A 14,482-nucleotide genomic window follows, 5' to 3' on the forward strand; every position below is an offset into this window, starting at 1 on the left:
TAAACTGCCTCAAGTGATGTCACATGAGTCAGTATCAGTTGGGTCTGAACACTGCCTTGAATGTAAGACAATATTTGTATTTTCCCAAATGATTCCTCTGGGGATAAAGCCGTAGCATAGCTGAAATTCTTTGCTACGTGCAGTAAAGTGAAGCGTTCTTCAGCATTCTCACATTTCTACCAACAGTGAGTAAATCTCGGCTTGTTGTTTATGCACAAATTGAGTCCAACTGTTGTATCTACAACTTTTTTTTAAAATCACATATCCCCCAAAATACCAGGAAAACACACAAACCTGACAGGACCTTAATAGCTACAACTGTCACAACATTTTCTGTTGTTCATTTCCAGTGAAATGGGGCAAACTGCGTCCTGCCTGATTAGCCTCTCTCACCCCCCCGTGTGACAGGGTTTGCTCTGCGGTGTAACTGTGGCTGCTTGATATATACAGGCAAGGCTGTGATTCATAGAGCTGATGAGTGAGGCACTGGAGTGTCTTGTGTCTAATGTGTGAACATATGCTGATGTTGTCTGGCGTGGGTTTTAATTACCCCTAATCATCTGGTACCCGCTCAAACCAAACCTTTCCATTACACACAAACACCTCTCTCCCTCTCTCTCTCTCTCTCTCTCTCTCTCTGACACACATACACACACACACACACACACACACACTCATCCTGCAGTTTGTGCCAAACCCACAGCACAAAGAGATCCTCCCTCGGCTAAGACAGGCTTTCACTGCGGCATCAAGTCACCAAATTAATTCATTAACAGATGTCTCCCCAGGCACTGCATAGTTGCTCACATTTTGGACAGAATTACTGTTTGCGTAAACACCCACCGGTAGACAGCGTAGACACACTCACACATGCTTGCGCAATCTCTTTCTCCTCTCGCTCTCTCTCTCGCACACACACACACAAGCATACACTACAATAGAAAGAAATACATTGTATAATGTCATGGTCTACTGGCAGAGAAGACAGACACATTGAAACACTCACACACAAGCATGCATACAAATAGAAACAAATAACTGGCAGACAATGCATAACAGATATCAACACAGACTGAGTGGAGCACTTTGTGTCTATCTGTCGCTGGGGGAATTAAAGATGAGGAGCAACTTGTTGAGTAGTGTGTGTGTGTTTATATGTGTGTGTGTGTGTCCCTCATGTCCTTCAGACACGTTTTTTTTTTTTTTTTTTTTTTTTTTTTCTTCCAGCAACAGCCAGCAGCGCCTTTGCAGATGTTTGGGAGCCATCCTAGTCATGTTTGAACACTGTTTTTGGTAAATTTGTAGGGCATTTAACTTTTTGCACCTAAGGCGACCGTCTGTGATTGAGCTCGTCAAAGAGCAACGTGTTCCAGTGAAAATAATGAAACAGCTGTCATCGCTGTAAAGAAAGCCTACTTCATGTCTATGGTTTTGAAAAAGATTAATCAGATTGCTAAGAACCTTTGGTGGACGTGTGCAGCGTGCCCAGATTTCTCTCTTGAGAGTATACATGACAGTGTAAAAACACAGTACGGAAGTGTGCGTATGTGAGCTACTTCTGCATCGAGCAATGGGAGTGCTGCATTTGAAGGATGGAAAGAAGTGGAAGAGATCCACTTGGATTTCATCAGCCAGATCAATTATCACCAGCTGCCGAAAGAGTGCACTTCAGAATGGATGGAAATGTTTTACATGCAAGACACGCACACATGAAGCATGTTTTCACCCACAGGTATGCAGCGGCAGTAATCCTGATCATAACAAATGGGAGGAAGACGTTGATAATAATAACAATGGTGATGATGTGAGTTTTTCTGGCCCGACCGGACGTTGTGATAAAGCAGCCACAGTCCATGGTGAGTTCAAGCACCAGCGAGGGTGACAAGAGGAAGTGAGCGCAGGCCAGAAGCCAGCAGAGTAACGCAATATGGCCTTCCTTGAGAGGCAACATGGCCTCCTACCAAGACCGTTTCTCAAGAAACAAGGTTGAGGTTCCATATTGGGCGCGAGTCGCCGCGTGAGCGCTCGCATACACGCACTCAGACACTGGCTAAAAACGCGGACTCACACTGTGAGTGGGATCTGTGTTGCATTATACGTCGTAGCCAAAGCAATGAAACAAAACCACGGCCGCAGAAATTTTCATTTCGCCCAGAGGACCCTGAATTGAACAACAGACGCAAAGGCTGTGAAATTTCAGAACGGATTTTTGTCTTTCCTGACAACTGAACACATTCCATCACCCCAAGCCGTGCGACCTGAGCTTTGTCAGAGGCAGTAAAATAGACTGTAATGAAAATGATCTTGTTCCACTTGAGACCAATACTGGACAACATGCAGATAGTGCTGGATTTAGTTTTATGAATGGTGGCAGTATCGCTTGTATTACTCTCTCAGCACAAACACAAGTATAGATATTATAGTTTTGTGTGATGCCTGCCTGTCTTGTCTGTATAACACCCTACAATATTTTTTGATATATAAACTCATTACGACTCTTCAAAGGCCTGTCAGAATCTATTATCTGTGCAAAACTGGAATTCCATCAAAACTGAATTGCCTCTTGACAAGCAACAACTAGCTCCAAAATTCCAGCTCAGAATGGGCTGCTGCCAAACACTGACATTAATGGCTTCAACATCTCCCATGCTTCAACATACTCAACAGTATCTGCATTATTTGTCACATATATTGCTTCCATTTGGGCCTAAATTATTGTGATTATGAATGATCTCACTCCTGGGATTGCATGGTATTGGGTTTCAGAAGTGCTCAAAGTACTTTGACTGTAGTGGTTTAATTAAATCGTGTGTTGTTATTGTTTTATCCAAAATACTTTGATATCCCTCTGGGGTCAAAGGTCAGAATCATGCTTAAAACCAAATCAGATCCACTTTTTTGTCCTGTGACTCAGGCCTACAGACTATATTTGGTCCAAAAGGACAGTTCAAGGGCTATTTATACTATTTTAAGTCAGTTCACAGACAAAAAAAAAAAAAAAATTGAACATTGTTATGTTATGAATGACCCATCTGGCCTCACGTCACGTGACAAGAGGAATAAGATGTTCATGTATCCATTATCAGACAGAGATGAATCCGTTCCTTTCACATCATATCCTTAAAGTTTTATTAACAGATCTAACCAACGATTTTTCTTTATTATCAGCGGATGCACAGTTCACACTATAGCATTGTGACAGCACGTGGCAGCTGTGAATACTGACCAAGGCTAAAGGTTCAAACTTCCAGTTCTTTAAATTTCAAATGCAACTACATTTGACATACCTGGAATAAGTACTCAGGAGCACGGGCACATACAGCACAAACATGCAGAAATACAGATTCTCCTGTGATCCCAAAACATGCTGCAGAAACCTCCTTCTCACTGCATGCTTGAATGTATCTGTGTGTATCTTCTCTGGCTGTCTTTTTTTGGCATTTGGTTACAGCAGTGTCAGCACTGCTTATAGTATGTGCTGGTTCGGTGGCCATGTTTCTGTCTGTTTGAGAGATATAACAGGTCTTGGAATCTAAAACAGAAGGGAGAGCTGGTTGTCTGGACCAATACTGTGACTTATTTTTGCAGCAGTTTACAAAATGAGTCATAAACACTGATAAGAGCTCGGGAAAAGAGCTTCTTGAAGCGAGGGAGAGGCCATTCCCCCCGTTTGAACTTGCGACTGAAACCCTGAGGAAAAGTGTATGTGTGTGTGTGTGTGTGTGCATGCCTACAGGTGTGAGTGCTGACTCAAGAAGTGAAGGTGAGGGGTAGTATGACAGTGCAAAGTGCAAAGCTAGTCAGTCAGTTTATTCCCACTTTTGTTTGCTGTGACTGGGACTAACGATGCACCGGCCGGTGTTTTTGAAGATGAAGGATGCCGGTTTATAAAAGGTGCACGGTTAGCTGCTCAAACATTAACCAAACCTTCAGTCATGCCTGAAAGGTGCCAAACGAACATGACAGTCAGGAGACATCCAAGGAAAGGCCTGTGGAACCACCTCTGTTTTCCAACTGACTTCGTGCATTTTAAAATAGAAGCATCACTTCTACTCACGAACAAAGGGGGAGCAATACTGGTTGTCATTATGAGCCATGTGAAAATTGACCGAAACCAAGAAAGCACCAAAAATTGCAAATGAAAAATTCACGTTTTAATATTGTAACACTGTTGTACAACATTAGTCTTTTTTTTCTTGTCATTAGTTTTGTGATGTATCAAAACTGCTTTTTCTTGAAGCTGAATCGTCCGTTTCCGCTTCAGTTTGTGATTTCAAAAAATGTGAGAGAGCGTATGAGCCTGTCCTCAATCAAAGGTGGTTGAATAGAAACACAACTTAACAACTTTTGGTCTTTTGTAGAGTGGGGCCCTGCTATGATTGCAAAAATTGTAAAGCACAGTATATCTGCGATCAGGCCTATTTAGGCCACAATTTACATTTCTGCCTTCTCTATGCTGGATTTCTCCTTTTACTATGGTTGTGGTTAGCAACAACCTTTTTTTTCTTTTTTACTCTGTTAGAGAAAAAAAAGTCCTTAAACTGATTGTTGCTGCTATCAAACTTCACTTTACTTGTTCTGGTATTAACTGAAGCCTCATTAAGGTTTGGGCAGTAATCCATGAAAATAAGAAAAATACACCACCAAACCTCAGTATGGGCACAGCTGCTTTTAAGTGTTTACATATGCTTGCTTGAACATTTTGTTTGAGTTAATATTCACATCTTGTCGAGGCATTCAGAAGACCTATTCAAGATTTTTTTTTTGTAATGTAGGAATTTTTACCCTTGACGGTTTCAAGTTGGAAACACACCCAGACATCACGAGGCATGAAAACTTCTTAAAATACTTTTTTTCTGTACAAGTGGTTGTGGCTTTAAAGCTCAATTATTTTAATGGGTATCAAATCAACCGTGTCAACTTTTCTGCGCTGCATGTTTGCTCCTGTCAGTCAGATGCCTCTGAACAGCACCTGGGAGCGTTTGAGTGAGCTCTGCACTCTCTGCCGTGTAGATTGTGATATAATGAGGCAAAACAAAAAGGCAAATCATCCAGGTGATACTGGACTTTTCTTGTAAAGAGGAGTAACAGCGGCGAGGTAGGGAAGGATTTTGCAGTGAGCTGAGAGAATCTCTTCCAAGTTATAGCATCAATGAACTCTGAATTTCTAAGAGGCGGAAAGGAAGAAAAAGTTTCTTCCTTTCTCGGCAGCCTTTACATTCCCACAGGCCCAATAAGTGGTGCCTGGAAAAAAAAAGACAATTGTCAAAATGCTCTGCTGGCCCACAAGCCATGGAAATGTCACTCCACTGCCCCTTTATTTCCCCATTCGTCTCTCTCACACATTTTCCTCATCATGCTCCCCCTCTCTCGCTTACGTCCGTGTCTTTCATTTTCACTATTGTCGTCCCCGCTCTGTCTCCAGCCCCTCCCTCTGTCCCTGCTTCTCTCTGCGGCGCAGTGCTGGTCCTCTCATTCTGCATGCCTTCAAGCTGTCTTTCTAATCTCCCTGAATTATTCAAGACACTTTCTCTTCTTTTTCTTTTGCCCAACATGTCCAGTAAACTGCACAAAGCTGAAACTGGATAACTGGAAGGATTTTTTAAAAATTACATTTACTGTACAGTTAATTTGCATGGAAAGAACTCTCTGGCTGCAGCCTTTTCTCACCGTACTGTAATTAGGTGAGACAGTGTCACCTTCCTTACTACATGGGTTGAGTGGGATGAGTGAGCCCATCAATTACACTGCAAAGGCTGCAGGAGCATCCTAAACAGGCCATAGTGCATCCATAATTCCCTAAGAGTTAAACTACAACAGAGTTTGCAGTGAAGCCTCCTACCTTTGCTGAAAGCTCAGAGTAACACCTCTAAACTGAGATCGAAACAGGTCTCTGTTGTGCTGGCTATCGAACTTACTGCATTAGAAGCTTTTCCTTTACCGCGGAGAGTCAATAACCTAAATGGACTGAGGTGCACACTCAGGAGCATGAGTGTCCTTTAAGATCCAGATGGAAGTAATTGGGGAAAGTGCACTTCAAAACAAAGCCAGACAGATCCGAGCGTTCAGATGTGCTCTCTTGCTGGTTTTTGGTGGGAAGTGACGATAAGGGAATATCCCAGGAGTCAGGAGCTCACGTCAGTTCCGACCCCCAAAACAGTGCCAGACCTTGTACTGTGATAACTACATCCGTATGAGAGTCCGGTGACATTCACGGCACTGTCATTAAGGTGGGGTGCGAGAACACACTCTCAGATGTCCCACTGCACACACTCAACCATCGTACACACGTCCTTCCATTGTTCACTCCCTGTCCTGAGAAGAGTGTGATTTCTTTTTCTCTTTAAGATTTGGTGTTTGCTTTAGCTCAAACACACACACACACACACACACATTTCTATAACCTACATGATGTCATGAAAACTAAATACCTCGTTGACAACATGATGGATGCAGTAAGTGATAGGCTTTTGTGGCTCCAGTTTGAGACGTATTATATGTGCTGGTCCAGTAAAAAATACAGTGTGGAGGATAGTAGTTAAAGGAAACAATTCATTTATATGAGTGCAGGAGTTGAGCCTGTAAACGGGTTTTTTTTTCTTTTTTCTTTTCCAGCAGCACACATATCAGTGCCTCTGATATTGGCTAATTATTACTATACTATTGCTGGAGATTCTTCAGTGTAAGGGAGATATAGAGGGAGGATGGGCAGCTTTATTAGTGCTTACAAATACACAAATTACTTCCTGTATCTCTTTTGTGTTTTCTCTGTAAAGCTTTTTGATGCTACATATGTAAAATGTATTTAATTTCACAAAGGGATAAACCACATATAATTGATATTAAATTGAAGGGTTGATAATGTAGAGAGGAAATCAATCATCAGTATGCTTGGCCTCTGTATAAAAACAAGTATGCAGAGTGGCACTGATAATAACCAAAATTTAAAGATTTTTAAAAAATGCCTTGGTGTCATTGCTTTCTTTAGCACATTATGACCCTGTCCAGAGTCACACAGTATCGTATGTGGATATTTCCACAAAACTGCTTCTGTTGATTTAGCAACACATTCACATGTGTCAGTAAGAAAGTCTCAGAGCTTTAGAAACAGGCAACACCGGCAAACAAAAACCTTTTAAACAGCTGCTACGTGTCAAAGTGGCTGACATGTGCCGTGACTGTCAAACAATATAGTGCCTCTTTCCCTGCAGACCTACAGCAAAATGAGGAAAAAAATAAGGGTTTGAATTGGTTTCTGCAAGATGATGATGTATCTTTCTAAGATTGTGTAGAGACACTGAGGTTTTAGTTTCAGGCTCTAGCATCAACATCTCTCTGCCTCTCCTTGTGTCTCTGTCTCTCTGGTTGCACAACGCTGTACACTTCGTCAGCAGCAGCCACAAGAACATCAAATTACTGCAGCTCTTTGTTATTCTGCAACGTGAGGGACACTTTACTTAAAGCTCTTCTATCCAAAAAGTACAGCAAAAGAATGATAAAATAAGAGCAAAAAAAAAAATAAATCTAAAATTCAAACAGGGACTCTGGAGGGAAACCAGGCCAAAAAGTGGCTGCTGAACACTGTCCCTGGTTAAAGATTTCATGAAAAATAAAAGCATGTTTTTTTAAAAAAGTCCATATGATCTTCAGTCCCAGTCCCACCTCAAAAAGTGTGCTGCCTGTCTTGCTTCAATACAGCAACATAATTCGGTAATTTCATTAATCTGTGCGAACAATCTTTAAATCATCTCTCACAAGTCCAGGCTTGTTTTCTTATCTGCATCTCTAGATACAGAACTTACACTGACAGAAACCTGGCCAGTGATTCTGGATTCTGTGGTGTGTGTGTGTGTGTGTGTGTGTGTAATCTACAGTTTCATATATCTTATCTGTGCCAGGTTATAATAAAACTAACTACTGTAACTTTGATCACTCAGCAGCTGATGAAACATGCAGGTTCTGAGGCACAAAGATCAGCAGCAGAGATTTGCTGCTTTTTTTCCCTGTAACACCTGTTTTCTTTTTAAGACTGAAAATACTGTATTTTAATTGCCATAAAGTCCATTATTTTTGCCCTGGCTTGATCATCAGTCTAAGTGAATAATGTTAGCAATAATTACAACATTATCCAAATTAAATGAATTTGCACTTTTCATCATTTTCAAACATATAACCTAATTAATGCAATACGAAGGTAAAATCGAAACATTCTAATTTGCAACCATTAAAACACTTTAATAACAATATTTTAGAATATAATCCTAAATTGTAAACCTTTATAAATTTGCACAATAAATTAATCTATGTCTTTATACTTAACCACAGCACCTGACATTTTGATACATCGTCCCACGATTGATTTTAATGTGGAAAATAACTGTGTGACAATAAAAAAAAAAATCTGTGTTCAATTACCACTGCGGTGGATTTGTTAAAGGATTCTTCAAGAATAAATTAAAAGGCATCGCTTTATTGCAGCGGTGAAGTCGAGCTTTGAGAAATGTTCCTGTGGATGATTAGGCTCAGTGGTCCCGTTTGAGGTGGTTTAAGAGCCCTACCATTATGGCCTGCAACAAGCTAAATGGACTTTCAAATTGCATTTTCATGTTGCATGTGACTTAAACCCAGTTTTCATGCTCGTGGACGTGCGCCACAATATCAGAGAAAAATGAGGCTTTGCTGTGGTTATGTTTAAAGGGAATGTTCGAGTTTTAGTTTAATGAGCTGAATCTGTAACATTAGTAGCAGATTAGTCATAAAACCTACGACAAAAAGTATTGATATTATTATTATTATTATTATTTTGTCTTTTACTTTCAAATGACCATCTTCAAACGCATATTTTTACGCAATTTTACGCATACGTGTTACATTAGTTTTCACCTATCCATCTAACATCTGCCTGATCTCTCTTTTTCTTTACCGAATGAAATATTTACACTGTAGCCGACAGTTTATCTTAAAATCACAGCAGCCAGTATAAATAAAATGTATCCTATATGCCAAGCGGCTCTGCTCTGCATCAAACACAGCCGCACCAGGACGGTGGTGGGGTGGGGTGCGGGGGGGGTGTACAGTGGATGGACTTACCGACACACTCGTTGGCCTCCCTGGCTGTGGCTCTCTGCCACGGTCTGTCGTAGTGGAAAGGTTTGCACCTGTCGCACTCCGGCCCGGCGGTGTTGTGCTTGCACTCACACACCAGACTCCCGTCCCGGTCCTTGACGCACCGAGACGCGTGCCCGTTGCACTTGCATCTCCCTCCGACCTGCAGGTCCGACACGGCGTAGAAGTACGAGTCCCGAGCAAGCTCCGAGTCGTCCTCGTTCTCGTCGCCGAAAGTGTGCAACCGGCTGAAGATGACTTTGATGTCGGTGGCCGTCACCCAGTCCTGCAGCACAGGGGAGTTGTCGAAGTCGTGCGCCGACGGTCTGCCGTCCAGGGTGCTGAAGGCGATGAGCCCACCGGTCAGAGGGTACATGTCGGTGTGGGAGTCCGTGCAGACGGCCTCCTGCTCGTTCTGCTTCGTGATGACTGCCCTGTTTGGCTTGTTGTACATCTTCCTGCACTGGGTCGAGTAAAACTGAAAGGGTACCCAAGTTTTACCGTAGTCCATGGACTTGTAAATAACCATGGATTCGGGTCGGGGCGAGCAGAACTGCAGGCTCACGTAAGTGACCTCGAACTTCTTGCCGAGGGACAGAGTCAGGGTGACATTTTGCGGGTACTGGATGAAGTTCTCGGACTGCCAGCAGGTGAGGTTGTGAGGGTTGTTGAGGTCCGTCAGGTACGCCGGAGGGTGGTACTTCTTGGGGTCCGAGGCGTCGCAGGTGTGACAGTTTCTGGTCCTCTCGTCTCCCTTCTCTGCCGATGTCACCACGCAGTAGCGGCTGGCCGTCTTGCCGCAGGTGCTGGACACCTTCACCTCCTTCCCGAAGGCAGAGTTGACAAAGTCCGGGATGCAACGCCGCGGGTTGCCGTGCTCGTCGTAGCAGGGGTCCGGCGGAGAGGTCTGCGCCGCGAACAGGCTCATCCCGTAGCCGCCGAGGGTGCTCCGGCACGACAGGGACGCGGCGAGCAGCACGGTCAGCGCAACATCCACAGCCCTTATCATGGTTAAGGGTCCCCCGGTCCTCTAGTGGCTCTGCCGCTGGAGAAGGCAGGGGGAAAACAGCGAGCATGTGGGAACAGAGAGGAAGCAAAGTTTGGTGACACAAGAATCTATCAATGTAGGCTGTCTGCAAACATTCCCCAAAGAAAAGCTGGAGCTGGAATTAGTAGTTGTCATTAATATAAGGATCACTCACTCACACCACACATATGTCAGGTTTTGTTTTTTTAAAAATAAATCTATAAAACCCACTTTACCTGAGAAGAATTTAAAAAAGATGTGAAAACGCAGGCGATGGAAGGATACTTTTCTCCAATCACAGCTCCTCCTGTTTTGTTGTTTGTTTCTTCAAATCTCCTGCGTAAAAATAGAGGAGCGCGGCTGGATTTAAGAGTCGCTAGTGTCCTAATAGGAAGTCCCACTCCTCCTGCCGGTCTTTTCACAACCTCTCTCTCTCTCTCTCTCTCTCTCTCTCCTCTCTCTCTCTCTCGGATCGTATCTCGCTTGGCACACAGCTTTAGGTCAGCTCATCTTGAGGAGGAGAGGGGGGGTGGGGGGGTGACACCAGGCGGAACAACGACATCCACTGGTGGGCGAATCGGTGAGAAGATTGACGTGGCGAGAGGCGCAAATGAACCACTGCAGGGTAGAAAAGGAGAGACGACGACAACTGGGGCAAAACACACACACAACTGATCTGGCGCTTGCCGCACCTTCATATCTGAACTACACCTGATACGATCATGTAGTTAAATCAAAGGGGTGTAAAAAGAACACGAAGCAAAAACTATTATTAGACAAATGACAGTAAAATGATCATCAATGATTTCAGGCTGTTGCAGTTTTCACCGTTTGCACGATAAACGTGTGGTGGTAGGTGTGGACTATAGCTTCATATCACTCTTGTAAAACATGGGGATCTGCAGCATCATGGTGATAAATACAAACAATCTGACGCTGTCAGGCCTCAATACGGCTCCAATTTGCAGTGTATTGACCACGATTCATCTAAATAAGTGAGAGCTTATTAGTATTCAAAATAAAAAAGTGACATATGTCAACCTCAAGTTTCCCAGGAAACCATAAATGGACGTTATGTAGGAATAGTTAAGTAAATTGTCGTTGTAGCTTAATGAATTAGATACTGACTATTGTCAAATATATGATGGGGTTCCTTCAAAATAAAATACTCAAGACAATAAGATCAAAGTGTATCTAACGTGGCAGCGAAACCTAAGTGAAAAACACAACACCTTCAGAGGCTTCAGTTGTGCCTTCAGTGCTCATGAGCTGCAGGACAGCAGGCTCCTAACAGACGTCAGATGGGATATGAAGCGACACAAAAGGCTTCTACTTACATGCAAACAGCATCAGGTCTTGAGAATTAAAAAAAAAAAATGCAGAACAGATACAGGCTTACTGCTTTATTCTGCACGAGACATCCCTCCTCCACACAGTTGTTGCGGTCTCGTGCGGTCCATCCTGGCGCTGCTGCTGCTGTTGCTGCTGCTCCGGGAGACCTGTTGAATGTTGGCAGCAGAAGTAACAGCGCCATCCTGTGTCCGTAGAAGGAAAAGGCCAGCTTAGTGTGCAGAGTGCGGTCTCTTCTTCTTCTCCCAGGCGGTGGAGGCATTACGCTGTTTGTCGAACTGAGGATGAGGACGATTGGCCTCTGTATGTCTGAATGGTGGATGTTAAACCACTGTATACAACTTTATCAGGCTGATGTCGTAAAAATTCTAACAAGGGATTATGTGAGTGATCTCAAGGAGTAAAACAGCCACAGGTGTTGACTGATTATACAGCTGAATACATTAAAGCATCAGTTGTCATTTGCAGAATTAACATCAGGAGATAATTGCTCTTTGTTGGATGTAAGGATGCACAATGAGGCTAAGAGCTGGCCTATAAAACAACTATGCATGAACTATTTTCACATGTTTAATTACACTCAAGGATAATTTTTCTTCCCCAAATCAATTAGTGGTCATTTGTGTCAAATACAGGAAGAGAAAAGTCAACATTATGCAAACAATAAGTGTCAAAACATGTTTAATAGTGTCTAATAAATGCTGCAGGCAAATTAATGAGGAAGGCACAGTCAAATTTGGTCTCAGTCTCATAAACAACATGTGATCATCATGTTTTTCACCGGGTTCGAACAAAAGCCTTTCGGCCAGCATTTCTTTTAATATTTCTAATTTCAGTTCTTGCTTCTCCCATATTCAGGTACAATGAAGTATTATCAGTCCTGCAGCTGCTCTGGCTTCACTTCTCTGTTTCAGTGTTATCAGCTATTTGCTTTATATCTGCTCTGACATGGAAAGAAGAATAAAAAACAATTTTTATCTAATCTCTGTCAGTCTCAGATCTGCTGCATGAAGACACACTGCCTATACTTCACCAGCTGGAAACAAGAAAAAAAAAAAAAAAAAAAAAACCTGTTCCATACAGGGTTGAGTTTGGGCAACCAGAGAAAGATGATGTTAACAAATCTGACACCTACGGCAAAACCACACAGAGCAGCATGCCCATCAACATGATGTGTATAAGTACAGTCAATCTAATTTTGTGAAATGACATGACTTCCCTTATCTGAAAATCATCTGATGAATCCTGTCGAGGCTCATAGAAAACCTACCCGAGGAAACTGAGTTACAGAGAAGTGATGTTAGAAAAAACAAATCTACCTATAGAAGAGGAACTTCTGGACCATCAGAGTGACATGTTTCAACCAAAACATAATTAGACCAGACAGAGCTTGTGCTTGCAGAAATCATGAAGAGACCTTTAGAAAACATGTCTCTATACAGTAAAACCACATGTTTGCAAATGACAGGTGAAAAAAGAACAGTTATGATCAGTAAGATTTAGCCCTTGCTTTTTTTCTGTTCTTTTTCTTCTCTTTCTTTGTTTGATTGATTATTGGATTGATCACTTTGCAGCTCTGAACAATTATATCATTTTTTTTCCTCGTAGTTCATCTTGGTTTAGGATCCTGTTCCTTTCTTTTTTTTTAACCTCTTCACTAACTTCAGTCAGTGACTCACTTTCTTTGTGTTTTTCCACAATGCATTCATCTCAGTTTTGTTCCCATTCAGTCTATTTCCTCTCACCTGACCATTTCCTGTGAAGTGCCTGCTGGCATTACAAGGCGTACTGTGATGATAATAATAATTAGAATAATACATTTTATTTATACAGCACATTCAAAATGTTACAAAGTGCTTTACATAGCTGAACCAAGATTTAAAAATTTCAAGACTGCAGTCAGGCAGATAAGAGCAATTTAAAGAAGAAAAAAAACAAAACAAAACTGAAATGGAATCAGTGTTGGCAGGTGTTGTAATCAGAGGTGAAAGGTTCAGGATGCTCTGGGAGGAGAACAGTAGATGAGTGACCTTTCTGAGTCCAGTTTCTGGATGAAGTTTCAGTTTTTAATCTTGCACACCCTCATCATAACTACAAAACGTCTAAATGAATTCTGTAGTGACCACCTTTCCTTGTTTTCATCATCAGACCTTGTATTTTCATAGTATCACCTTTATGGTAATAAAAATCAATTTACCTTGAAGCTCTGTGGAATTGTTAAATATATTTAGTTATTTCAAAAGATTGTTTCCTAATGTAAAAGGACAAGTTTTCTAATGATTACTTATAAACTTTCCCTCCCATCTTCCCATCTAAATCAGTGTAATTCATTCTCATAAAGGTACATAAGCTTTTAATTTACAAGTTGAAATGTTACTTTCCAGCCAAAAACTATGCAAAGTGACATGACCTGAAATGCTGTTAATGTTTACTGTCACTGTTTTGTATGGCTTCTCACCACAGTTCCCTCCCTTCCTGAGAAGGGGAATTCACAGTCACTAGTATATGCAATGTAAATGACAGGCAAAGCAGGAGGGGGGGAAGTAAGGACAGTATTTCCCTGACAGAAGGGGAGGCAGAGAGAGAGCAGGGGAAGAATAAGGGAAATAAATACAAATGAAGAGTTTATTCTTAGTTGTGGCACAATTTGATATTAACATACATAACTGAAATTGATCCGTTCTGCTGATGCAATTACTAGCACAGTAAGCGCAACAGTTTGCCATTTATCAGGACAAAGTCTTTATTTTAACTGGATAAAAAATATTAGAGGACAGCTATTGATCCTGATCCTGGGTCAAAATCATAAGAAGACAAAATATGTTTTTGTTTATATATTGTGTTAAATTTGTGGAGTGCAGCACCACCAGTACTTGTCTAGTTTAAGACAATAATGAACAAAGCCACAGCATCCTAACAAAGACTCTTTACTCCCAAATGTGAACATAGCGTGGAAACAAACACGCCAAACAGATGACTTCCTTGTAGAGGCCAACATCC

At 42.0% G+C, this 14,482-nt stretch overlaps 1 protein-coding gene across 3 annotated transcripts in view; it reads right to left on the minus strand.

The window, feature by feature from the left end:
* ntn1a (netrin 1a) overlaps positions 1-10,624 on the minus strand; it is a 61,647-nt gene extending 51,023 nt beyond the window's left edge. The window contains exons 1-2 of one of the 3 annotated variants that reach the window (XM_018665047.2): positions 10,369-10,624; positions 9,091-10,150 (exon numbers count right to left, since the gene is read on the minus strand). In XM_018665047.2, coding sequence (XP_018520563.1) covers positions 9,091-10,114 — 1,024 coding nt within the window. In that variant the 5' untranslated portion in view covers positions 10,115-10,150; positions 10,369-10,624. The remainder of the gene's footprint in view (positions 1-9,090; positions 10,151-10,368) is intronic. The other 2 variants (XM_018665045.2, XM_018665046.2) reach the window with 2 other exon arrangements.
* Between the last annotated feature and the right edge of the window lie 3,858 nt (positions 10,625-14,482).

The sequence above is a fragment of the Lates calcarifer genome, linkage group LG5 (assembly GCF_001640805.2).
Source record: "Lates calcarifer isolate ASB-BC8 linkage group LG5, TLL_Latcal_v3, whole genome shotgun sequence".
Classification (NCBI taxonomy): Eukaryota; Metazoa; Chordata; class Actinopteri; family Centropomidae; genus Lates; species Lates calcarifer.